This window comes from Diabrotica virgifera, chromosome 9, assembly GCF_917563875.1.
Source record: "Diabrotica virgifera virgifera chromosome 9, PGI_DIABVI_V3a".
Lineage (NCBI taxonomy): Eukaryota > Metazoa > Arthropoda > Insecta > Coleoptera > Chrysomelidae > Diabrotica > Diabrotica virgifera.
This window is the reverse complement of record NC_065451.1, coordinates 61,194,931-61,221,699: the sequence shown is the minus strand read 5'-3', so window position 1 is coordinate 61,221,699 and position 26,769 is coordinate 61,194,931. Positions and strand designations below refer to the sequence as shown.

At 30.9% G+C, this 26,769-nt stretch overlaps 1 protein-coding gene across 5 annotated transcripts in view; it reads right to left on the bottom strand.

Moving 5' to 3' along the window:
* LOC126892510 (uncharacterized) overlaps positions 1-26,391 on the bottom strand; it is a 301,445-nt gene extending 275,054 nt beyond the window's left edge. For 2 of the 5 annotated variants that reach the window (XM_050662064.1, XM_050662066.1), the window contains exon 1: positions 26,019-26,388. In XM_050662064.1, the coding sequence (XP_050518021.1) occupies positions 26,019-26,256 (238 nt within the window). In that variant the 5' untranslated portion in view covers positions 26,257-26,388. Of the gene's footprint in view, positions 1-26,018 lie in introns of all 5 variants that reach the window. The other 3 variants (XM_050662063.1, XM_050662065.1, XM_050662067.1) reach the window with 3 other exon arrangements.
* Positions 26,392-26,769: the final 378 nt, after the last annotated feature.

Below are 26,769 nucleotides of genomic sequence, written 5' to 3'. Positions count from 1 at the left end.
GTTATAAAGAAACATTTTTTTGGCTTATAAACAAATAGAACACCTCAGAAAATATTAGATTAAATTAAATTAAGTTATCGCTGTTGAAAAGGAAACGGCTTCTGTGCCCTTTTCGAAGAAAAAAAATTGAATTGCGAGGAGTGATTCCAGGTATAACCGGTCAAATTTGACCGGCATTTGCGACAGAGTTATAAACAACAGGATTTTAATCTTTGAACCATTAGATACCTTTTAATTCCAGTCCTCTTTGTACATACAAATTTTCATATCTTCAAGACACTCATAACAAAAAAGATTTATGTCACTGTCACCAAATTATTTAATTATTGATAAATAATTACTTCTCTTAAATTTTAGTTGAAAATTAAAGATTTTGTTTGGAAAACCCGAATTTTCCGAGGAAAATTTCCGTCGAAGGAAATTAGAATAAATTATCAATGTGCAGAATTAAATTACTGTCAATTTTTATGCGTGTGTTTTGGTTTAAAGTTAAAATTTTCGGAGTTATAGAGCAATAATTAAAAAAAAAAGATTTCGGAGCGCTAATTTGTCTATAAACAAAATAGCACACTTTCTGTGGACTTTGCACAGCTATATTACTAATATAGGAAATCTTAAGATTTGATTTCAGCATGTCCAGCAATAAAATAGCTGGTAATTAATTTTCCTTGTTTTTTACTAATTTTCCCAGATTATTACCTTACATCTTTCATTGAGTTGATGATTCATGTTGCGGACATTCTCAATTATTATATTTCTAATTTAATACTATTCTATCTAATTCCTCAAAACAAGCAAATTTCAATTAAACCCAGCCATATTAATACCTTTTGCTTTAGTTTTCCTTGCAAGAAATAAACAAAACACATCTAAACTAAACCTAACCTCGCTTTTGGCCATTCATTCATCTTCGTGTCAAATAATTTCGACATCGAAATTATAATATCAACCACTTTTTTGGAGTCGCTATTAATTTCGATAGTCGCTATTTCGTGACGTCATTACGTTAGTTCAACTAAAATCCACAAGGCTCGCACAGTCGCATTTCGACGTCGCCATATTGAAAGCGACTTGTTTAGTGTCGAAATTTTATTTAGAATCAGGGCCCAGGGCTTTTAAACAAAACAAAAAAAAGGAATAACAGATTTCTACTCCGTAGAGAAGGATACTAAAGACGTAACATCTAAGAATTTTTATGCGTATATTGATGCTTCTTGTCGTTGGTTTTTGTTTGCAAATATTCAAACCAATCCCTTTAATCAAGCCGCGTAATCCATTTAAAGAATTGACGCAAAAATATTGTGACCACTCAGAAAACACATAATAACGATATCTTCTTTATTTCAACATTTTTTGAAGTTATACTTCTTTAGGCGCGATTGAGATTGAGGGTGAATTTATATTGATCTGCGCGCATGCGCACACCGACAGTTTGGTATTAGTCTTTATACGGGCTCTGATTGGGTGTTGAAATAATCTGTCAATAATTGTTCAATATGGAGGTTATCGGTAAACAAAAATGTTGTATAATATATTAGTTTTTATTGTTGTGAGGACAGAAATAAAATCCAGTTTATAATTATAGTGACTTTTTAAATAGTTTTGAAAAGCCACAGGTACGTAATTCTAAATGTTTCAGTTGTATTCCAATAAAAAATTATCTTCATACCTATTTGGAAAATGTAAAAAAAATAATGTACTTACCTAGTACTTGCTATGCTATACCCCTAGTAGGCAATGCTTTAATTTACATAATCTGATTACGAACAAACTTTTTACAAATTTTCATCTAATGTATCGTTTTCTTACTCTATATATTGTTGTATTTTAATTCGACAAAAATCAAACTCATAAAAATTCATATAAACAAAATGTCAAAAAGTTGTTCAGTTTGTGTATATTACCACATGACGTATACGCGAAGGTGGTACAGTTTGAAATCGATTCGACTCTCGTACGGCGGGATACACGGGAAGTAGGCCCAAAGCAAGTTATATCATTTTTTTATTTTTTTTATAGATTTTATGATTGTGAGTATATTATTATATAATTTTATATATTATATAACAATTATTGTTCAGAAATCATTTGTGGCATTTTTCAATGTGTTTGTGTGTGTTTTATTGAAGTTATACTTCTTTACCGGCGATAGAGGGTGATTTTTTTATATGTTAAAACCTATCAGCCCGGCGCATGCGCATTATAACTTTGTTCTGATTGGATGTTCAAATGACATGTCAAAAATTGTCCGATATGGCAGCTGTGGTTTGGAGGTAAAGGTAAAGGTAAACAAATGTATACTATATTAGTTTTATTGTTGTGAGGACAGAAACAAAAAAGTTTATAATATTGTAGTGACTTTTAAATAGTTTTTAAAAGCAACAGGTACGTAATAATTGTTAATGTATCATGGGTATAAACCTACCTATTTGATCTGCCAAAATACATAGTATGTAATACTTGTATTTATATAATTTGATTACCATCAAAATTTCTATCAATATTCACCTAATATATTGTTTTTTTACTCTATGTTTTGTTGTATTTTTTCAATTCTAAATCATTTCAATTCAAAATTAAAATAATTTGATCAATTTTCAAAATATCAAAATATCACAAGTTTAATCCGTTTAGTTAGTCGATCTTCGTAAATAATGACACATAGTGTCCGTGGCTAAGCGGAGAAGGCGAATGAATTCCAATACCAACCGCTCTTATCAGCGCTGGTTCGAGTCCCAATAGAAACTTTCTTTTTTGTTTTTTTTTTAATACATTTTATGATTGTAAGTATATTTATTATATAATTGTATTTTCAGAAAATACGTATTTAGTTAAAAATTTTTTCGACTATTAATGTTCAGACATCATTTGTGGCTTGTTTAATGTGTTTGTGTGTGTTTTATTCTTTTATTATTTTAATTTTTGGCACTGTTCTAATAAAAATGTTTGAGAAGTAGTAAGTATAAATTAGTTTAATATTTAAACAAAATATAAGTAAAAAGTATATTAATTTCGTTTAAATCATATAATAGAAGTATAACTTCTTACGTGCGTACAAAGTACACACACATTCTTTTTTTCTTTTATTCTTTTAATTTTTGGTATTGTTTTAATAAAAATTTTTGGAAAGTAGTAGAGAAACTGTTTAAAGTATATTGATTTCGTTGAAATCATATAATAGAAGTATAACTTCTTACGTGCGTACAAAGTACACACATTCTTTTTTCTATAAAAAGCAATACATTTTCATTTCCATTGTATTTTTTGTTATGAAGATGAAATTAACGCATCAAAATGTTTTAAAAGGGAGTTTAGGTGTGTTTAGAGACCACTGTCAAAGAATACGAAAGCTTTTATACCCTAAATATCTTTTAGGTATGTATGTACCTATCTAACTTTTGCCTCTTCCCATATTTGACTTTGTATTTTCTCCTTTTAATTAGGGTCTAAGGTCTCAAATTAGTCCAAGTTTATCTCAAATTTGTTGCGAGTTTATCTCAAGTTGGTCCCAAGTTAATCTCATTTTATCCCGTTGAAAGTCCCAGTTTGTCCCATGTCATGCCTTTATTGAGAATCCATTTTTATCCTGATTGATGTCACCCCTCATTTAAGTATAGAGCCTCCGTTTTATTCAATATTCGGCCGTCACCGAGTTCAACATCTGCTTTACAGCTTTATCTGATCTATTGACGTCTATTGTGAGTACTTTTCTTCAATGTTGGATAATAAATTAAATTTTCAATAAAGTTTTGCAATCAGTAGACTGAATTTCGTTGATTAAATCCTAAATTTCATGTTGAAAGTACGGCGCTACTGGCATATATCTTAAACTTTAAAAAAAACGCCAAAATGTCTAACAGCTTTGAATCAGCAATTTTGATGACCAAACAAGAAATTTCTCGATCTAGAAATGAATCATGTAGTGAACAAATTGTTTACAATGCTCCATTTCATGACAATGTGATACCCGCTTGCTGCAACTACGTGTTGGCAATATCCATATATTGCAATTTAACACGTTGGCGGACAGAACGTCTATAGACGTCTAATTTACATTGATGTAATGTGACACAACGTCTATAAACGTCTTTTTTAAAATAACGAGTTATGACAAAAAATGTCACATTACATCTACAGATGCATATTAAATGTGACACAATGTTTATGGTCGTCGTCCACATGTTTACAAAAAATGTTAAAAAACTCAACTCAAAAAATTCAACAATTTCCCTAATCTAGTTTGAAAAATATGAACTGTCACAGCACTTGCTTACGGTACATTCCATGTCAAATCACTCAGGCAAAAAATTTTGGATTTCCGATTTGTCTGAAAATTGGTATATAGCTTCTGCGGGACGTAAAAATAAGATATTTAAGGTCAAAAAATCTTCTTCTTTTTTTTTTCTCAAAATGTTATTTTATGCGATTTTACAGTGATTTGGTGTTTATTTAAACAAATTTGCATTTTCTGTCGTAAAGTATCAATGAAAAACATGATATTTTAATAGAAAGGACTCAAAAATGTCATTATATGGCATGATAACAAGTTATTTTGAATCAAAACAAGTTTTTTATCAAATTTTATAGTGTAAAAAACGTTAAAATACCGTTTTTTACATTTTCCTCCATTCCCAAAATACATCATCATCGATTTGGCTGAAAATTTGCCCACATATAGCCAAAAGATAGGACTTTAAGTGGTTAAAAGGATTTAAATTATATTACAATACCAAAAAAGTTACGTGCAGTAATATCAGACTCAAAAGTATATATTAGTCCAGTCGGGATAGCATTTGAAATTAAATGCCGAGCTGCCCAAAATTTTATTTTTCTGATCTTTAGATGAGTCAATAATAGCCTAAATTTAAGATCACGAATGAATTCCTCCGTTACGTTAGCCGCCATCTTGATTTTAAAGGAGAACCTGTTTTGCTCAATATCTCCGCCATTTTTAACTTTTCGACAAAAATGGTAGGAACTGAAATTGTTCCAAATAAATCGTATTTACAATTGTTACAATTTCTTTTTAACAATTTTTGTCGTGAGGTCGATATTTTCGAGTTAATTGTACTTACAGTAGACGCCTATATTTTTGACTATAATATTGCATGTAACTTTTTTGGTATTGTAATATAATTCAAATCCTTCTCACCACTTAAAGTCCTATGTTTTGTCTATCTGTGGGAAAATTTTCAGCCAAATCGGTTATGATGTATTTTGGGAATGGAGAAAAATGTAAAAAACGGTATTTTAACGTTTTCTACACTATTAAATTTAATCAAAAGCTTGTTTTGAATCAAAGTAACTTGTTATATTGCCATATAATGACATTTTTGAGTCCCTTCTATTAAAATATTATGTTTTCCATGGATACTTTACGAGAGAAAATGCAAATTTGTATAAATAAACACCAAATCACTGTAAAATCGCATAAAATAACATTTTGAGAAAAAAAGAAGAAGAACATTTTTTGACCTTAAATATCTTATTTTTACATCCCGCAGAAGCTATATACCAATTTTCAGACAAATCGGAGGTCCAAAATTTTTTTTGTTCCAAAATTGAGTGATTTGAAATGGAATGACCCTTACACATTTGACGCACTGTCCGTCAACTTGTTAAGCACATAAATCTGGGTTATTGTGTCGAGATAGTGACTCCTATCCTTGACAGTAATTGTGAACCAAGATTTTCGAAATGTTCAAGACGTCCGATGATGTTTCCAGCTCAAAATCCTCACAAAACGTTAATATATTTTTGTTTCTTAAGAATAACTTGTAAATTTTTTGGCACTACTGCGACAAATGAACTAAAAAATTAAATAAATGAAGGAATAAATTAAATAGTTTTGTCCAAATAGTACTCACAACTTTCACAATCGTACATAAATGAACGGCATCTTGGATTTAATCAGGAAGACTCTTTTTCAGTCGTCTGGTTGCGCAGGCGTTCCACAAGGCACTGTATTGAGTCCTGTCATATACCTACTGTACACGAGTTATATACCTGTACCGAAATACAACACTGTTGCCACCTTTGGTGATGATATTGCTATACAAGCAATAGGGACCACTAGTGAAGATGGGACCAACAATGTCCAAATAGCAGTTAAATGGACACAAAAATGGAGAATCAGGCTGAATGAAGCTAAATATGGTCATGTTAATTTTACCAACTGGTATGGACTGCTGCAACTGGTCTTGCAGGGAAAAGTAGAGGGAAAGCGAGGACCAGGAAGGCGAAGGACTTCCTGGCTGAAAAATCTACGAACGTGGTTCAACACAACCACTACAAATCTTTTCAGAGCAGCAGTGTGCAAAGTGCAGATTGCCATTGTATTAAATAGTGTGATGTTATGCCTTCTGGTCCCAATTAATTAAAACTCAGGTTTTCCGATAACATTATATTTAATTCGAAGTCGATGATTCACTACATAAGTTGTTTACAACATTAACTTGACCTATCCTATACGTGAATACCTTCCAACTACATCGATAATCATAATACTCTTTCTCGACCGAGTTAATGTTTATATACACATTTAAATAATAACAAAACATGACAATTCAATGTTACTTGCGGTTATTGAATCCAAGAACAGATACTACATGGATTAATGACTTTTAATGAGTTTTAAACATCTTTTGTACAGAGTGATATTATAATACCATACCATGATGGTCGCCAACATCCGAAACGGATAGGCACTACAAGAAGAAGAATTTTACCAACGATCTATAATAAGTTACTACTTTACAAATGACTTACGTGAACTTATCGATGTCCATTATGGGGGTATCTTAGACCAAGCAATATCGCAATAATACACAGATTCCAAAACAAAATACTAAGAAACATTGCATATACTCCTTTATACGTAGCAAACAGTAACCTCCATAAGGACCTAGGAATGTAAACTACATAGATATATAATCATCAAGAAGATGGCAGGAAATCACGAGCAACGACTTCATAGGCACAAGAATATTGAGGCAATCCAGTTCATCGATACTAATGGAAAACCTAGAAGATTGAATTGGATAAAGTCTTTTAAAATAGTTTGAGTGACAGTGAAAAGCAGAGCATAGTGCTTGTGCGCGTGTGTATGCTAAAATAGTACTATCTTATTAGAGTTGGTAAAGTTAAATTAGCAGCTAACAAGACTCGACCTAATAGACCTAGAGAAGACTTTAAAAACCTAGATACCCCAATTAAACTTATAGTCCAGGGCGCATCTGTTTTGAGATAGACGTTGAGAGGTGACTCAAATTTTTTTACAGAAATTGCTTGAAAATAACCCAAATAATAATATTTGAGTTATCCTCCCACTCAAAATGGTCCGGAACATTGTTTAAATAATCAAAATGTCAAAATATGAAGGAAAAATTCGATGTTTTTATTGGTTTTTTGATTATAACTTTAACACTATTCATTTCTGAGAAAAGTTGTACTAACATAAAAGTTGCGTAATTAAATTTCCTATAATACAAAATTGGTTAAAAATTTAAAAAATAGTCACCCTTGTTGCAAAATAGCAATAATTGCGAAAAAACCATACAAAAACAAGTATTCGCATTTTACATTTTTCAACCATTCACGCTACACTTAGGACCTTCATATTTTACCCAGAAAAACTTTATGAAATAGAAAAACAACATTGTAAATTTCATTAAGATCGGTGTAATAGATTTTGCAAAATAAATTTTGCAATCCAGCTTTCGCAAAAAAAAATTCATTTTTTTTAATGCTGCAGGACTGAAAATAAAACAGATAGCAAGTTGAATTTTTTTTGCTTATAGAAGTGTACTGTACCTTTCATTTGCAATTTGCAAAATTAAAATCGATTTATTACCACGGCGTCAGGAAATTTTTTAAATAAACAATAATTTTTTTTGCTACGCGCAGGACAGCGGTGTTCGATTCACACAAGTTGATTTCCACCAAAATTTCTTCCAATCTTTATCTAATATATTATTTTCTTCCTCTATATTTTGTTCTATTTTAATATTTTAATTCCACAAAAATCAAACTAATTTTATTATTGTTCGTGAAATATTGTTTAAACAATTGCATATGTTTAAAAACAATAAACTTTTATTCTCTAAGTTAAAATATATGAACAATAAAGTTTTTGGTAATAAAAGTATTATTTCAAAGGAAAGAGTATGTGTTTTTGTTTTGCAATAAACAAATTTATTTATTTTTATCGAAATATAATAAAAATTAAAATGTATCAATCATTATCAAAGGTCATTGGAATGCCCAATCAGAGCCAACTATCCGCTGTCCTGCGCGTAGCACCAATAATTAATGTTTATTTAAAAAAATTCCTGACGCCGTGGTAGTTAATCGATTTTAATTTTGCAAATTGGAAATGAAAGGTACAGTACACTTCTATAAGCAAAAAAAAATTTCAACTTGCTATCTGCTTTATTTTCAATCCTGTAACATTTTGAAAAAATGAATTTTTTTTGCGAAAGCTAGATTGCAAAATTCATTTTGCAAAATCTATTAAACCGATCTTAATGAAATTTACAGTACTATTTTACTGTATCATAAAGTTTTTCTGGGTGAAATATGAAGTTCCTAAGTGTAGCATAAATCGTTGAAAAACGTAAAATGCGAATACTTGTTTTTGTATGGTTTTTTTCGCAATTATTGCTATTTTGCGACAACGGTGACTATTTTTTAAATTGATAACCAATTCTATATTGTAGTAAATTTAATTTCGCAACTTTTATGGCAGTACAACTTTTCTCGAAAATGAATACTTTTAAAGTTATAATCAAAAAACGAAGAAAAAAATCGAATTTTTCTTTTATTTTTTGACATTTTGATTATTTAAACAATGTTCCGGACCTTTTTGAGAGGGAGGGTAACTCAAATATTGTTATTTGAGTTATTTTCAAACAATTTCTGCAAAAAAATTTGAGTCATCTCTCAACGTCCAAATGTACTAATATCTTTACAGATGCGCCCTGGTCTATTATAAAACTTACAAAAATGGCAATGTAAGGATCGCCTGCAGCAATCATAACAGATAACGGAATCACCAAAAATATAGAAATACTAACGTCACTATTTAATGTCGCTATAGAAGGAACGATAAGAGCTACAGAAAAAAAGTTACAATTATTATAATATCGACGTCGCAACTTGTGGCGTATGCTGACAACATAGCATTAATTAGCAGAAATGTAAACAGTTTAAAAAAGGAAGAATTTACGAAGTTATGTAACGAAGCATCCAAAATAGGCTTAGCAGTAAATCAAAACAAAACAAAACACCTACTATGCTTAAGAAAAAATCCAGTTAATATGACAAGTTTAAATATTGGTGAATATGAGTTTGAAAAGGTAGGACACTTAAAATATCTTGGGGTCTCAATTAATGGAACTAACGATAGAAGCATAGAAATCAATGAAAGGATCCAGGCAGGAAACAGAACCTACTGGAAATACAATACCTTCCTCAAAGATAAGAAGCTTACTCAGAATTTACAGAGCAGTAATTAGACCAGTAATCACATATGGTGCTGAAGTAATCTGTCTGACACAGAAAGATGAAGAAATATTGAGGATCCTAGAGAGGAAAATAATTCGAAGGATAGCAGGCCCACTAAACTTAGATAATAGTGAATTTAGAAAGCTGATGAACCACCAAGTAAGAGAAATTTGAAAGGAGAAGACATTGTCAGATTTGTCAAGACTCAGAGACTCAGATGGATGGGACATATAGAAAGGAGAAATCCAGAAGCCGTTATTAAGAAAAACACCAAATGGAGACCTGTATCAGGCAGACCACAAGGAAGACCCAAAACCAGATGGGAGAACCAGATAGTCGAAGACCTTAAGAAGATGGAAGTTAGAGAATGGGTAACCATAAGAAAAAAAACAGGAACGAGTGGAGAAAAATTGTAGAAGATGCCAAGTCACACAACCAATTCTAAAACCAAAATGTTAATGCGGATTAATTCATCGCGACAAACGAATCGGAAGAGCCCAAAGAGGGCGGCAATCACTCCGCTAGGAGTGTAGACGCCATCATGATGAGAGTCAATTTAGATAAGAGACGCTATTGGGCATACTCTTAATTTTACAGAACAGTAGTACTTTAAGGTTAAATTGAAATTGTTACATTGGTTATTTACGCTATCACGATGTTGAAAAGTGGAAAATAAATCGAGGTGTTAGAGTATTTTCTCTAACAGCTAAAGATTCCCAAATTACTTATACCCCAGGCTGTGGGTGAAAAAACGTGATATAATTCAGGAATTTTTGAAACCTATCAGGTGTTGTAAAGGACGATGCCAGGAATAACTTATACTAAAATGTAACAAAAAATTTTGTGCGGTTTTTTATTTATGACGATTTTCATTTGTTAAATTTACAATTTTTAAAGATTTTTAATTTTGCTGCTTAGGATATTAATTTTAGAGAAAAACTTTTAAATATAAAATTGTAGAAAATTAAAAAAACCTACAATTTGAGCTATGACAAGTTTAATTTCGTTAATAAGTTATTGCAAAACAGCCTGCGAAGGGTCCAAAATGGCCGTTTTTTGAAATTGCCTTATTTATTGTAAAAATAACTTTTATGTATTTTTTAAGGCTTTAAAATGAAGATCTTTCAATACTAAACATAAAAAAAATTTGTAGTGCCCGATTAGTGAACTTGTTGTTTAGATATTATAATTTGTTTATCCCAAGAGGTCAAATGTCCAAGGCTATAACTTTTTGAAAAAAAAATCGTACAGAGTTAATCCAAGATCCACTCTCCCTCTAAAGACTTATATTTTCATATTCTGATATAAATAATTGCGTATAACATTTTTCAACCTATTATTTCGGGTTTGAAAATAAGGGGGCAAATTTCGTTATAAACATTTAGAACTGAAACCGCCCCTGTACATCCTATGAGTTTTTAACTTGCAGGTTATTGTTGCTGAAGAGAAAATAAAGATTCAAAACTAAATAAAAATTTTCTACGGCCAACTGAAGCCGAGATATTTGTTTTTGTTTTCTTAAATCGTAGTGACTTTATTTATAACAATTAAGAAATTTTTTCACAGTCATTGACTAAAGAAAGACATATTAATATCTTAAAATAAAAATTATTTAACCGAAAATTACATTTAGTTATTAAAAATGATTTTTAAAATGTAATGGAGATTTATTTTTCGTTATGACTATGATTTATTGTGTCGGTTGCCCTTAGCAACGGCTAGCAACTTATAATACATTGTATCACGGTTTTTGCTTTAAATTTTAAAGCACCGCTTGGATTGACATGAAATTTGGCAAACACATAGATAACATGTTAAAGAATAAAAATGGTATTGGGCCTCTGTGTGCTTTTGTCCTGGGGGTGAGTTTCACCCCTTATGAGGGGTGAAAAAATATATGTTCAAAATAAGTTCGGAAATGGATAAAACGTCTAATTCTAAGCACTTTTTGTTCCATAGCAATTTTCACCAAGTTAATACCTTTCGAGTTATTTTCGAGTAAATACCTTAATTTTTCAACATAAAAAAAACACGTTTTTAGGCGGTTTTTGACAAATAACTCAAAAATAAGTGTTTTATTGAAAAAATGGGTTTTAACAAAAATATAGCAAATTAAAAATGTATGTATGAAATCTCTAGACCCAGTATAAACAAAGTTCTAACTAATGAAAAATAGGTTCATATTCGTCAAATTTCAAAGTGAATTATTTCAACGTGAAATATTCAAAAAATCATGCACTTTTTGGAGGAAAATAATTTTTTAAAGTATTTAAAAAAATATGTATATCTGTTTAAAAGAAAAAATGTTTATAGCATCAAAAGTAAGCAAGTTACTCTGAAAATAAAGTTGATCTCTTTTTTTTTTGTCAAAAAACTCGAAAGTCAACCCCCAATTAACATCTTAAATCAAATTAATCATTACCGCTTCACAAAAGTTACTTTGCTCATGTATTATTTATATGATCTGTAAGTATCATCGGTTCAAAGGGCTTATTTAAAAAAAAAGTTGGTTTTAAAATAAATCTGTTTTAATTTTTAATTTAAAAAAAAAATGTTTTTTTTTTCTAAATATCTTAAAATTTATTAATGTGACCAAAAATCACAAAGAGTAAAAAAATTTAATTTTTGCTGTTATGAACATTTTGAATTTTTTGCTTTTTTTTGGAAGGCAAAAATTTGTTAAGATATGGCTGTTCTAAATTTGCATACACTCGTGATTATTGACTAGTTCAAGTCCTATTAACTACTGCCCCTTCAAAAATAAGCACTTTGAACCGATGAAACTTACAGACATAAACGACACATACACGAGTAAAACAACATTGAAGTAAAATTGACTAATTTTATTTTTGATGCTAATTAGGGGGTGACTTTCCCGAGTTTTTTGACCAAAAAAAAAGAGATCAACTTTATTTTCAGCGGCACTTGCTTACTTTTGATGCTATAGACTTTTTTTTTAAACAGATATACATATTGTTTAAACACTTTAAAAAAGTTGTAATGATTTTTCTCCAAAAAGTGCATGATTTTTCGGTTATTTCATGTTGAAATAATTCACATTGAAATTTGACGGATATGAACCTCTTTTTCATTAGCTAGAACTTTGTTTCTACTGGGTCTAGAGATTTCACGCGTACACCATTTTTTTCAATTTTTAATTTGCTATATTTTTGTTAAAACTCTTTTTTTCAATAAAATACTTACTTTTTGATTTATTTGTCAAAAACCGTCTAAAAACGTGTTTTTTTGTTGTTGAAAAATGAAGGTATTTACTCGAAAATAACTCGAAAGGTATTAACTTGGTGAAAAAATGCTATAGAACAAAAGGTGCTTAGAATTAGACATTTTATCCATTTCCGAACTTATTTTGAGCATATATTTTTTCACCCTTTAGAAGGGGTGAAACTCACTCCTAGGAAAAAAGCACACAGAGGCCCAATATCATTTTTATTCTTTAACATATTATCTATGCGTTTGCCAAATTTCATGTCAATCCAAGCGGTGCTTTAAAATTTAAAACCGTGATTCAATGTATTATAAGTCGCTAGCCGTTGCTAAGGGCAACCGACACAATAAATCACAGTCGAAACGAAAAATAAATCTGCACTACACTTTAAAAATCATTTTTAATAATTAAATGTAACTTTCGGTCAGAATAATTTTTATTTTAAGATAATATCAGTATTTTTTTAGTCAATGACTGTGAAATAATTTCTTAATTGTTATAAATAAAGTCACTACGATTTAAGAAAACAAAAACAATTATCTCGGCTTCAGTTGGTCGTAGAATATTTTTATTTGGTTTTGAATCTTTATTTTGGCTTCAGCAACAGTAATTTGCAAGTTAGAAACTCATAGGATGTACAGGAGCGGCTTCAGTTCTAAATGTTTATAACGAAATTTGCCCCCTTATTTTTAAACCCGAAATAAGAGGTTGAAAAATGTTATACGCATTTATTTACATCAGAATAAAAAAATATAAGTCTTTAGAAGGAGAGTGGATCTTGGATTAACTCTGTACGATTTTTTTCAAAAAGTTATAGCCTTGGACATTTGACCTCTTGTGATAAACAAAGTATAATATCTAAGCAACAAATTCACGAATCGGACAATACAAATATTTTTTATGTTTAGTTTTGAAAGATCTTCATTTTAAAGCCTTAAAAAATACATAAAAGTTATTTTTACAATAAATAACGCAATTGAAAAAACGGCCATTTTGGACTTTTCGCAAGCTGTTTTGCAATAACGTATTAACTAAATTAAACTTGCAATAGCTCAAATTGTAGGTATTTTAATTTACTACAATTTTCTATTTAAAACTTTTTCTCTAAAATGAATATCCTAAGCTGCAAAATTAAAAATCTTTAAAAATTGCAAATTTAACAAATAAAAATCGTCATAAATAAAAAACCGCACAAAATTTTTGGTTACATTTTAGTATAAGTTATTCCTGGCGTCGTCCTATACAACACCTGATAGGTTTCAAAAATTCCTGAATTATATCCTGAAATCGACCTATTTTTCAAACCACAGCGTGGACTATTAATAAATATTCCAAATATTCCCAATAAAGAGTTTATTATGTTCAAGTCCCTGTTTTCGTGGAGTAAATTAAGGAAGATATAGTGAGTAAAATAAAACAGCAAAGATCAAAATGGCTAGGACACGTATGGAGATCAGGGTCGACTACGACGATATTCTCAATATTGGAGTGGACACCAGCTGGTAAAAGAAGACGTGGAAGACCAAGATCTACATGGTTACAAGAACTAGTAATTGATCTCAACAAGGCGGGTATACGACAATTGAAATAAAAAACCAGAGATATAAAACAGTGGAGAAAAATAACCGAGAAAATTAAATAAAGAACATGAGTACTGATCTACCTCAAAACAGATTTATCGAGCTTAAGCGGCGTAACCCCTGAAGGGGTGTTTAGCCACTATATACAGGGTGAGTCATGAGGAACTGTACATACTCCTACCTCGTATAGAGGCTCCTATGGGGAATAAGAAATGACCATTAAAAAGTGTCTGCTCCCATTGTTTAATAATATACAGGGCGAGTTTCGCATTTTGACAGAAATTTGTATTCGTCATAATTTTTGAACGGTCAGATCGATGTGTCTCTAATTTTGGCCAATCGTTACACTATTAACACCTAACCAACTAATTTATTCAAACTAGAAAAAATCAGGTCCGGCTTTAAAAAAATTAGTTCGTTTGGGTCTTAGAAAAAATTTCACCCTGTATACGCTTTTTGAAAACTCTAATATGAATTTAACAAATTAGACAAATAGGCAATTAAAATGGCATATTTATTTTTTTCTGCACACGATTACTTAATTTTTTATAAAAAAATCAAATTTCAGTATGAATTAAAAGTTTGGTAAAGTGAACCATGTATTTAAAAAAAATAACTTTTATTAAAAAAATAATTTTTTTTGCACAAATAAGTAATTTATGTTACCATCCAATCAACTAATTTAATCAAACTAGAAAAAAATCAGGTCCGGCTTTAAAAAAATTAGTTCGTTTGGGTCTTAGAAAAAATTTCACCCTGTATACGCTTTTTGAAAACTCTAATATGAATTTTACAAATAAGACAAATAGGCAATTAAAATGGCATATTTATTTTTTCCCCACACGATTACTTAATTTTTTATTAAAAAATCAAATTTGTCAAAATCGGAATTTTAACCTAAAAATGAAAAAAAAATGAACTCACGGTTTAACTCGCTACAACTCTGTTCCATTTTAATATTTTTTTTCTGAAATTTTTACAGCACATACCTCTTACCATTGTGAAGACTATGAAAATTATTGTAGACTTTCAGTCTTCTTCTTGTAAAAGTTGCAAACTTGTAAATCGCAAAAATTGGGTGGAAAATTTAAAATATATCAATTTGATCACGTCTATGTTAAACTATAGAGTCCAAAAGAAGTGTTATGGGAAGTTTTAGATGTAGACGTGTTATAGAAAAAAAAAATGGTGAAACTTTTAATTTTAAGAAAAACGTTGTTTTTGTAAATTAATTTTTGTAAAAAGAGTTAATTTTTTTAAATCTATGCAAAAACTTTGCCAAACTTTTTATGCATAGTCAAATTTGATTTTTTAATAAAAAAATAAGTAATCGTGTGGGGAAAAAATAAATATGCCATTTTAATTGCCTATTTGTCTTATTTGTAAAATTCATATTAGAGTTTTCAAAAAACGTATACAAGGTGAAATTTTTCCTAAGACCCAAACAAACTATTTTTTTAAATCCGGGCCTGATTTTTTCTGGTTTGAATAAATCAGTTGATTGGGTGATAACATAAATTAAATATTTGTTCAAAAAAATTCATTTTTGTAATAAAAGTTATTTTTATTTTAATCTATGGTTCACTTTACCAAACTTTTAATTATTCATAGTCAAATTTGATTTTTTTTATATAAAAAATTAAGTAATCGTGTAGGGAAAAAAATAAATATGCCATTTTAATTGCCTATTTGTCTAATTTGTAAAAATCATATTAGAGTTTTCAAAAAGCGTATACAGGGTGAAATTTTTTCTAAGACCAAAACGAACTTATTTTTTAAATCCGGGCCTGAATTTTTTCTTGTTTGAATAAATCAGTTGATTGGTGGTAACATAAATTAAATATTTGTTCAAAAAAAATTAATTTTGGTAATAGAAGGTAATTTTGTTAAATCTATGGTTCACTTTACCAAACTTTTAATTTAATCATCGTCAGAATAATAAGCTTCTTGAGCGGATGCTTTTAAATAATTTTAAAGGAACAAACATAATTAATGAAAACGTAAAAAATGACATTGACAATCATTGAGTTAAGTTAATAATTTCAAACACGCCATGTCTTGTTGCGTGTTTAAGGGTGGCTTCAAAAGAAATATGGATAATGCCTCTTTGATGCTGAGTTCTGTTGGAGAACTTGCATGACCAATGATTGAGAAGTCCTTACGACTAATAGGGTGGTCAGAATCAGTCATATGTTGGAATACTGCTGAATTTGGAACTGTTCTTGATCGTCTTCCTAAGTGAGGAGTGATACCTAAGTGTTCGCAAGATCTGACATTAAAGTGACGTCGAGTCTTCCCTATGGATGATATTTTTCTCATCTTCAAACATACCGATCACATTCAATATTTTTTAAGATTATCTCAACCAGAAACACGAAAATATAAAATTTACTAGTGAAATTGAAATCAATGGAAATCTGCCCTTCTTAGGAATTAACATATTTAGATCACCTTCAGGTTTTTCCACTTCAATATACAGAAAACCAACCTTCATCGGCCTGTATATAAACGCAGATAGCTTCATTCCCAACAAATACAAAACAAGTTTAATCAATATACTTGTTCACCGCGCTTTCACTATCTGTTCAACCTGGCAATTCCTACATGAAGAATTAGAAAACATAAAGATGATCTTAAGTAAAAATGGTTTTTCGTTGAACTTCTTAGAAAGATACATCAGACGTTTTTTCAATAACAAATTCCAACCAAACAACAAAGTAGAAGAAATCAAAGAAAAGATCTATATCAAACTTCCATATACTGGTTACCACAGCTTACAAATCCGACGCAACATCCGTAGAATAATTAAAAAAGCATTTCCCTCTATAGAATTAAGATTTGCTTTCACGACTTTGGAAAGGATAGGATCTCGTTTCCATGTGAAAGACATGATTCCTAGTGATCTCGCATCTAACATTATATACCAATTCAAATGTAGTAGCTGTGCAGCTACGTACGTCGGGAAGACTCGACGTCACTTTAATGTCAGATGTTGCGAACACTTAGGTATCACTCCTCACTTAGGAAGACGATCAAGAACAGTTCCAAATTCAGCAGTATTCCAACATATGACTGATTCTGACCACCCTATTAGTCGTAAGGACTTCTCAATCATTGGTCATGCAAGTTCTCCAACAGAACTCAGCATCAAAGAGGCATTATCCATATTTCTTTTGAAGCCACCCTTAAACACGCAACAAGACATGGCGTGTTTGAAATTATTAACTTAACCCAATGATTGTCAATGTCATTTTTTACGTTTTCATTAATTATGTTTGTTCCTTTAAAACTTTTAATTCATAATCAAATTTGATTTTTTTATAAAAAATTAAGCAATCATGTACGGAAAAAAATAAATATGTTATTTTAATTGCCTATTTGTCTAATTTGTAAAATTCATATTAGAGTTTTCAAAAAGCTTATACAGGGTGAAATTTTTTCTAAGACCAAAACGAACTAATTTTTTTAAAGTCGGACCTGATTTTTTTCTATTTTGAATAAATCAGTTGATTAGGTGGCAATAGTGTAACGATTGACCAAAATAAGAGAAACATCGATCTGACCGTTCAAAAATTATGACGAATAAAAATTTCTGTCAAAATGCGAAACTCGCCCTGTATATTATTAAACAATTGGAGCAGGCACTTTTTAATGGTCATTTGTTATTCCCCATAGGGGCCTCTATACGAGGTAGGAGTATGTACAGTTCTTCATGACTCACCCTGTATATACTCGTAAAGATTAGATAGAAATAAATGGAGATAGTTTTTTATCGACTAAAAACCGAAAACATTTGCTCTATACTAAAAAAATAATTTTTATTTATTAAATTTATGCAATTATGCATCATTATTCTTGTGGGTATTCAAGTGGGCGTTGTATTTAGCTAATAGATTTCTTAAAGACACCATTCATATGGATTGAAAATGAGAGTTGTTCGAGCCAAATATTGTAAGCAAATCTAGATCAATTGGGTTAGATAATAGTAAAAAAATGGTAACAATAAGCGGTAGTAAGAAGATAACGTAGAGATATTTTTATTATATAAGTGCCGGACCAATTAGCTAACAACTTTGTTTAACAATAGCTCTGATTGATGGATATAAATAATATACAGGGTGTTTCATTAATAATTGTCCATATAGTAACTGGAGAAACTTTAGCACAAAATATGAAGATTTAACTTAAAACAGTTAAATAAAATATGGTTCCTTACCGAGTTACAGGGTGTTTTATCTAAAAATTAAAAAACTATTTTTGCTCAGCATTTTAAAACTATTCGACATATCCTTTTCATACTTGGCAGGAAGTATAGGTACTATACAAACTACTAAATTATGTTAAACAAACGTTTCTGGCTATTACCAGAGGCGTACGACGGGGGGAAGTGAATGGTTGACCCTTTCCAAATTCTATGCCACTGGCGGAATTGCTATTTTAGTTCAATTTTTGTATTCTTCAATACTTTCTATGAAAATAATATACTCTTAATTCGTAACGATAAAGTCATTAGTTTTCGAGATATTTAAAGTTAAAAATGAAAGGACACGGTTATTTTGATTCATGTATTGTGTCGCTTCATTTTTAATTTCAAATATCTCGAAAACTTTTCGTTATCATATCATTTTATCGTTACGACTGAAGAGTATATTATTTCCATAAAAAGTATTGGATAATCAAAAAATTACACTAAAATAACAATTTCGTCAGTGGCGTAGAATTTGGGAAGGGTCAACCAGCCACTATCCCCTGTCGTACGCCTCTGGTAGTAGCTAGAAACGTTTATTTATCTTAATTTAGTAGGACGTACAGTGCCTACACTTCCTGCCAAGTATGATAAGGATACGCCAAATAGTTTTAAAGTACTGGGTGCAAATAATTTTTAAATTTTAATCGTATGAATCATATCATAAATTAATCAAAATAACTGTGTCGTTTCATATTTAACTTCAAATATCTCGAAAACTAATGACTTTATCGTTACCAATGAAGAGTATATTATTTACGTAAAAAGTACTGGAGAAGCTAAAAATGGCACTAAAATAGTAATTCCTCCAGTGGCGTAGAATTTGAGAAGGGTCAACCATTCACTATGCCCTGTCGTACGCCTCTGGTAGTAGCTAGAAACGTTTGTTTATCATAATTTAGTAGGGTCTATATTAGCCACACTTTCTGCCAAGTATGAAAAGGATACATCGTATAGTTTTAAAATGCTGAGCAAAAACAGTTTTTAAATTTTTAGATAAAACACCCTGTAACTCAGTAATGAACCACATTTTATTTAAGTGTTTTAGGTTATATCTTCGTATTTTGTGCTAAGGTTTCTCCAGTTACTATATGGACAATTATTAATGAAACACCCTGTATACATATTTATCTTGAATCTTATTTTTTCAAAAGATCTTGCTGTTTCCTCGTAATATGTCTAGGTATTCCAATTATATATTACGACTTGCCTTTAAGCAGTTTTAAATACTTTACATACAGTGTCTCTTACATAATATATGAGGAGTACAGGCAAAGAAGGTGCTATATCAATTTTTGCAGAAAATGAGTTTCTGGTCCTCTCTGTCAGCCAGCGATCTCGACTACCATTCTATAAATCACTGACCGCTATGAACGTGTTCAGTCAGGAGTAACAACATATATTTTAATTTCTCTAGTCAGTTTAAGAAGGTGGCAAGTCCCATCTTCACTAGTGGTCCCTACTGCTTGTATAGCAATATTATCACCAAAGGTGGCAACAGTGTTGTATCTTGGTACAGGTATATCACTCGTGTACAGTAGGTATAGGACAGGACTCAATACACTGCCTTGTGGAACGTCTGCTCAGCAAGACGACTGAAAAACAGTCTTCCTGCTTAATTCTAAGATGCCGTTTATTTATGTACGATTGTGAAAGTTGTGAGTACTATTTGGACAAAAAACTATTTCATTTATTCCTACATTTATTTAATTTATTAGTTCATTTGTCGCAGTAGGAGATGAAATGCAAAAAAAGACTATTTCAGAGTAGGACCTATACATCTCCAGATCAATGTGTCATTACAAAATACCAACATTAAAAGCCTAAATTCCTCGACAAAATTAGCTTTGGCGACGAGGCTGATCTGAATATTGATTAGTCCTTACCTCATCAGGAGTTTTGCAACTACTGCCCAAAAAATTTACAAGTTATTCTGAAACAAATTAGTAAAAAAGATATTACCGTTTTGTGAGGATTTTGAGCTGGAAACAACATCGGACGTCATGAACATTTCGAAAATCTTGTTTTACAATTACTGTCGAAAGGAACGTGCATTAACAGACAAAAAGGAAAAATTTGAGCTGCAGTTGATAGGAATAAGCGAGCCGAAAAAAGTATAAAATGGAATTGTCGATATCGGAGGGCAGCACATACTATATACTATTCCGGAGTCCAGATAGGACAAACAGCAAAAGAAGGCGTTGAAATAGTTGTAACGAAAGAAATGAATAGAAGAATAACCAAATTCAAACCAGTACCATCAAGAACCATATACATAAAAATAGAGTTAGAAGAAGAATGTCACATAATACAGGTATATGCGCCGGTAGAAGGAACAGAGCATAAAAAAACAGAACTATTCTATGATGAGATACAGAAACTTATTGATGAGATACAAGAGGAAAGCAAAAACATCATTTTACTAGGAGACGGGAATGTAAGAATAGGAATTAATGAAAATATGGCATTAGGCTGCTTGGGAAGGTATGGAGAAGAGACGATAAATAGGAATGGTAGAAGAATGGTAAGTTTCTGCCAAATAAATGACTTGTTAATAGGTAATTCTTTCTGGTATCAACTGATAAACGAAAAATATACATACGTAGCAGAAGAAAGAAATGCGAGAAGCATAATTGACTACATAGTATATCCTCGAGACGCAGACCTAACGATACAAAATATAAAAACAGAGAACGAAGCCGAACTCGGTACCCAACACAGACTAGTGACAGCAGAGATAAACATGAAACCAATGGAAATAATAGAGAGTCCTCAATATACAAGAATAGCAATACATAAGATGAAAAATATGGAAGTGAGGAAGTTATACCAAAGAGAGACAGAAATAATACTGGAACAGCATGAAAACAATGAGGAAATATTGAATATGGAACAGAGATGGAAAAAATTGAGAGACACGTTATGGAACACAGCAAAACAAGTATGTGGAATAAGAAAGAATGGGAAGAATAATAAAAAAATTGGATGGTGGAATAAGGAAATAAAGCAAGCAGTAAAAAAGAAGAAAGAAATGTGGAAGCGATACATAAATACAAATGAAGAGCAAGATAGAGACGAATACAGAAGACAGAGTGAAAGAACTAATAAAAGATGCGAAGAAGAAGAGCTGGAAGGAGTTCGGTGAAGAATTGAACGAAGGTTTTGGGAATAACAATAAATAGTTTTGGAATAAAATAGGAAGCATGAAAGGAACAAAGGTCTTCGTTTTCTTTACATTTACCTCCATTTTCAAATTTTCTATTTCTTCCATCCAGATATCGATTAATTTTTGCATTTTCTTTTCATTGTCTGCTATTATTCCTAGGTCATCTGCATACAGTAATCCTTCCATTTTCATTGGTACTAAATTCCTATACCCCATTGTTGACTGTAATTGCCTTGACTTTCTTTTAGCGCTCTTCATTTCTCTATCCATTACTAATATAAACAAAACTGGGCTGAGACTGTCCCCTTGTTTTATTCCTTAAGTTTATTATTGGCGATCTATTTCCGTTTATTTGTATTTTAGCAAGTACGTTTCTATATGTACTTTTTACTACGCTTACTATCTTTTGCGGGATTTGCAGGTCTTCTATTACTGACCATATTACTTCTCTATTTATATAATCAAAAGCAGCTTTAATATCTATAAACGTAATATATAAGCTTCTCATATTTCGTTTTTCCTTTCAATTATATTTCTCAGTATGTATAAATTATCTGTTGTTCCTCTTTCCTTCCTAAAAGCAGCTTGTTTTTCTTCTGGTTTTCCTTCCAGTTCTTTCCTGAGCTTTCTTTCTATTATCCTGGTGTAGACTGTATATGCCACTGATGATAAGCATATAGCCCTATAGTTATCACATTCCGCTTCATCTCCTCTCTTGTGTATTGGTATCAATAAATTTTCTTCCCAGTCTTTCGGTATCTTTTCTGTTCTCCATGCTTCCCTCATTATTTCCAGTAGCCAAAACTTGCCTCGTTCTCCCAGGTACATCATCATCTCCGGATCTATGTCATCTGCACCTCCCGCTTTTCCAATCTTTATTCTTGCCAATCCTTCTTCAATATCTTTGATATGAATTACTCGATTAAATACTCGATTGTCCCTATCGTCTTCTCTTTCCTGCTGTCCTCTCTCCTCATTTTGTTGATTGCTTGCCTCTAATTTTTCTTTGTAGTGCTTATTCCATATGGTTAGTATGTCCTGTATGATTGTATGTGTATTATAGGCATTTAGTTATTATGTACGAGTATGTACAAACTAAGTTTTTACAACCGGTCAATTTTCGCTTTATAAACTATCAGCAAAAGGTAAAGTATTTGAAACAAAGAGAGTAAGAAACTTAAGTCATATAAAATCGTTACAAACTACGGGCGTTTTTAATTGTTTCTCTCCTTATTTGTTGCTTAGAAAATTTCAAAATAAGTGAGAAATTTCGATTTTTTATAGATTTTAAAACCTTTTTTAAGAATGAACTTTGAACCTTGGTATTACATGAAATGTTAAGTCTTGTGGATTTTAAAATATGCTCAAACTTTCAAAGATATCTGCCAAATATTTTAAAAGTTATTTTGTTTATTTATCCCAAATTAAATTTTTTGCAACATTATAAGTCAGAAGCTTATGAAAGAAACTTTATTGTATCAAATAAAATAAGAGATCTGTCAAATATTGTAATAGTATATTACTTTATGAGGCGGAGAAGCATGACTTTTCTTGACGCGCCCGATATTACGCGCCGAACGAAGTGAGGCGCGTAATAGAGGGCAAGTCAAGAAAAGTGCGTAATAGAGGGCAAGTCAAGAAAAGTCGCTTCTTTGCCGAATAAAGTATACTATTTTTTCTTCAAACGTAGCAAAATCTAGAATGCCTCAAACGACATGGGGGCTGGAAATCAAGCACGGTTGCCGAAGGATATATAGAGGATTCAATAAGAAATAAGAACGATAATGCTCAAAAAATTTTAAACCCTCATGATTCGCCAACATCGGGAATGATTGCTGAAAGTTGTGCTCGACCATCAGTATCATCAACAATTACCAATGCCTATCAAGAGTCGGGAACATTTTTGCACGGTTTAGATTTTGAAAATGCCTCATTAACTAATTTTACTTTTAATATTCCTATAAATAAAAATGATGTTTAATTGTTGTTAATGACATTTGTATTGTTGCTTTGTGACATGTTTCATATTGTTGCCATGACAACATTTTTCCCTCCGCCGTAAAGAAATGGGAAAAAAAACTGCTGCCGGCGGAGACATCAAACTTTGACAGGATCAACTTAGATAAGTAATGTCATCATTATTTGACGTTTGAAGAAAAAAGTTATTTTTTCTTCAAACGTCAAATAATGATGACATTACTTATCTAACTTGATCCTGTCAAAGTTTGATGTCTCGGTGATGTTTAATTTTTTTTAGATTTTTCTGTAAGGTGCACCACCTTTAAAAATCCGAAAAATTGGTTTTTTAAGGTGTTTTTGTGGAATTCCCCATTTTATAGAAAAAATAGATTAAATAAAGATTTTTTTATAGCTTATACATTATTTAAAGTAAGGGAGAAACACGTTCAAAACTCCCAAAACGTGGATGGTTTTTTCGGGATCTTTTTGGGGGTTTGAACTTGTTTCTCTCATTTTTTTACTGTTCTAAAGGACTCAGTTACTTCAAATCATATATTATGTATTATAACCTATAAAAAAGCTTGATTTGATCTATTTTGAAGTCTAATAAATAGGGAAAAAGCGCCAACACCCCATATAAACAAGTTTTTCAGATTTTGTGCGCACCGCACGGAAAAATCTGAAAAAAATTAGAAATATAATTTTTGATTACAAACACAAAACAAAAAAATTAGAACTGATGCCATCTGCAAAAAAAAATTATACCTTATAATTAGTTATAAGCTTTTTCAAAAAAAAATAAATAAAAAAAATAGATCTAACCTACGATTCTATAAAAAATATATATGTTTTATAATAGTCTCAGTTATGCGTGTGAGTTTTTTGAAATTTTTAAATTGATTGCATTCCACAAAAAAAATAATAAAATCCAAACAATGACGTTTTTGGTGGTGGGTGGACGTGATACAGGGGTGGACGGTTAAAATTGCAGTGAGTTTTACGAAAAAACTGAAAAATATTAAATTCTGGGAGTGAGCACATTGCCAATCTTAACGGGGGGTACTCTTTAAAACAAAATTTTCCTGAGACAATTTAGGACGAAGTTAGTCTAAAGAATACCCTTTAAAGTTTTAATGTGCCAAATTCGAAAAAGATTGTCTTTTAACGGAATCGTCCACAAAGCTTCTAAATTTGGTCCTCAAAATCGGCCGGCTTTGAAACTCAAAATCGGCCTTTGAAACATAAACTTCAAGTTGGAGCTGTAACTGTATCTTCTGTATTCTTCTTTATGGATTTCGACCTTTCTTTTTTCGATTTGTGTACTTTTTGCGTACATTATGAATATGAATTAGTGAAATGTATAAATTGGTAAATAAACTATCTAATTTGTTTAAATAATTAAAAAAAAATCAGTATATTTGAGGTAATTTTTATTGTGAAACATAAATATTTATGATTAATCTGTATTTATTTAATAATGTAAATCATTTAATAATAATGTAATCTGATAGAAATTAAGGTAAAAACATTTCTTACCCTACAAATTTTACTTACAATTTTTTTAGTATACGTAAATTGGGATGTAGTAGGTACATAGTTTAGAAATACCTACTAAAGGTCTATATATGAAAAAATATGTTATTTTAAATGACGCTAATTAGATTGCTGTGAATTAAAAATAAATCACAAATTGTGCCAAATTGTCATAGACTTTTTTTATTCGTGCCAAAATGCAAGCTTTCCAAAAATAAAAAATTATTGTTCCTTCTGGCAATGTTTATAAAGTTAGTCTAAATGTTTATAAACAAAAAACTGACAAGTTTTGGAAAAAACGTTTTGCAATATATATTTAAAATCTTTTTTTAATAATATTAATATAATAAACCTACTTCTTTGATAAGCTACCCGTAGAATTAAAGACCCAGCATTGCATTTAATACGAAGTTTCTAAGTTTATTTTGTTAAGTGATTAACATTTATAAAAAAAACCTAAATTTCTGACTTATTTTTCAATTTTCTAAGCATCAAATAAGGATAGACAGATTTAAAAAAAAACACCATTTTGATTGTTTTACATGACTTTTTTTAAGTTTCAAGTTTTTTCCTCTCAAATTTATTTCAATTGATTCACTTTTTGGTGATAGACGAAAAAAGCGAAAAAGCAATAAATAAATGTAGTAAAATACAACATAAAACTAATATTTGGAATATAATATTTTGTTTCTAAAGGCATAAAGAATTTTTTTTGAGAAAAATTGTATTTTAATAATAATAATTGTAAATGATAACTACGATCGCAAAGGAACATAAATATAATGAATGAAGTATTTAACTTACCTAAAAGTTCTACCCTTTTTGAATCCAAAAACTGCTTGGCTACATCTAAGAAACACCCAGTATCATACCGAAAAGCACATACGATCAGTCCTCGGTAAGCAGCATCCCTGCTGGCCCTACTCTGCCTACTAATTTGCACTGTCACATTTTCGTTGCCCCTCGTAGCAGTAGGCACCACCGTTTCACCAAAAAGTCCAGAAAATAAGAAAAACAACCCGAAAATGGCGAGTTTGTGCATGGTTACGACTTATTTTAAAGATTATTGTATGCGGAAGCTGTGCACTCGCTGGTTCTTCGCATTTAACACGGTCAAGATCGTCTTCGAGCGCCTTGAACTTGTTGGCGTCTTGTGAAGGCCGCCATCAGTGTTGAGAGTATTTATAAGGAAGAGAGATCGACGCATCATTTGCTCAAGCTCATGGCTCACTTATCGGAAATGTGGAACGACCAGTCTGCTTCTGGGTGACTACCGGTGCGAATTCTTCAATCCGATTCAAAAATTTTTAAGTGTTTGTATAGAATAAACAAATCAAATTGTTTTAAAAAATGTCGCTCAATCGTCCGCTCAATCCATTGAACGGCAGTAGTTTGAGCCGATATTTTTTCCTTTCGTCGTATCATTTTTTCACTTTATTGTGATTATTTTTCAACGATTTTAATTCCCAATCGTGTAGCAACATTTTTCATCAAGTGTTTAATTCTGTCCAATCAGATTAGGTATTATTATACCGGAAATATTCCACCTACAATA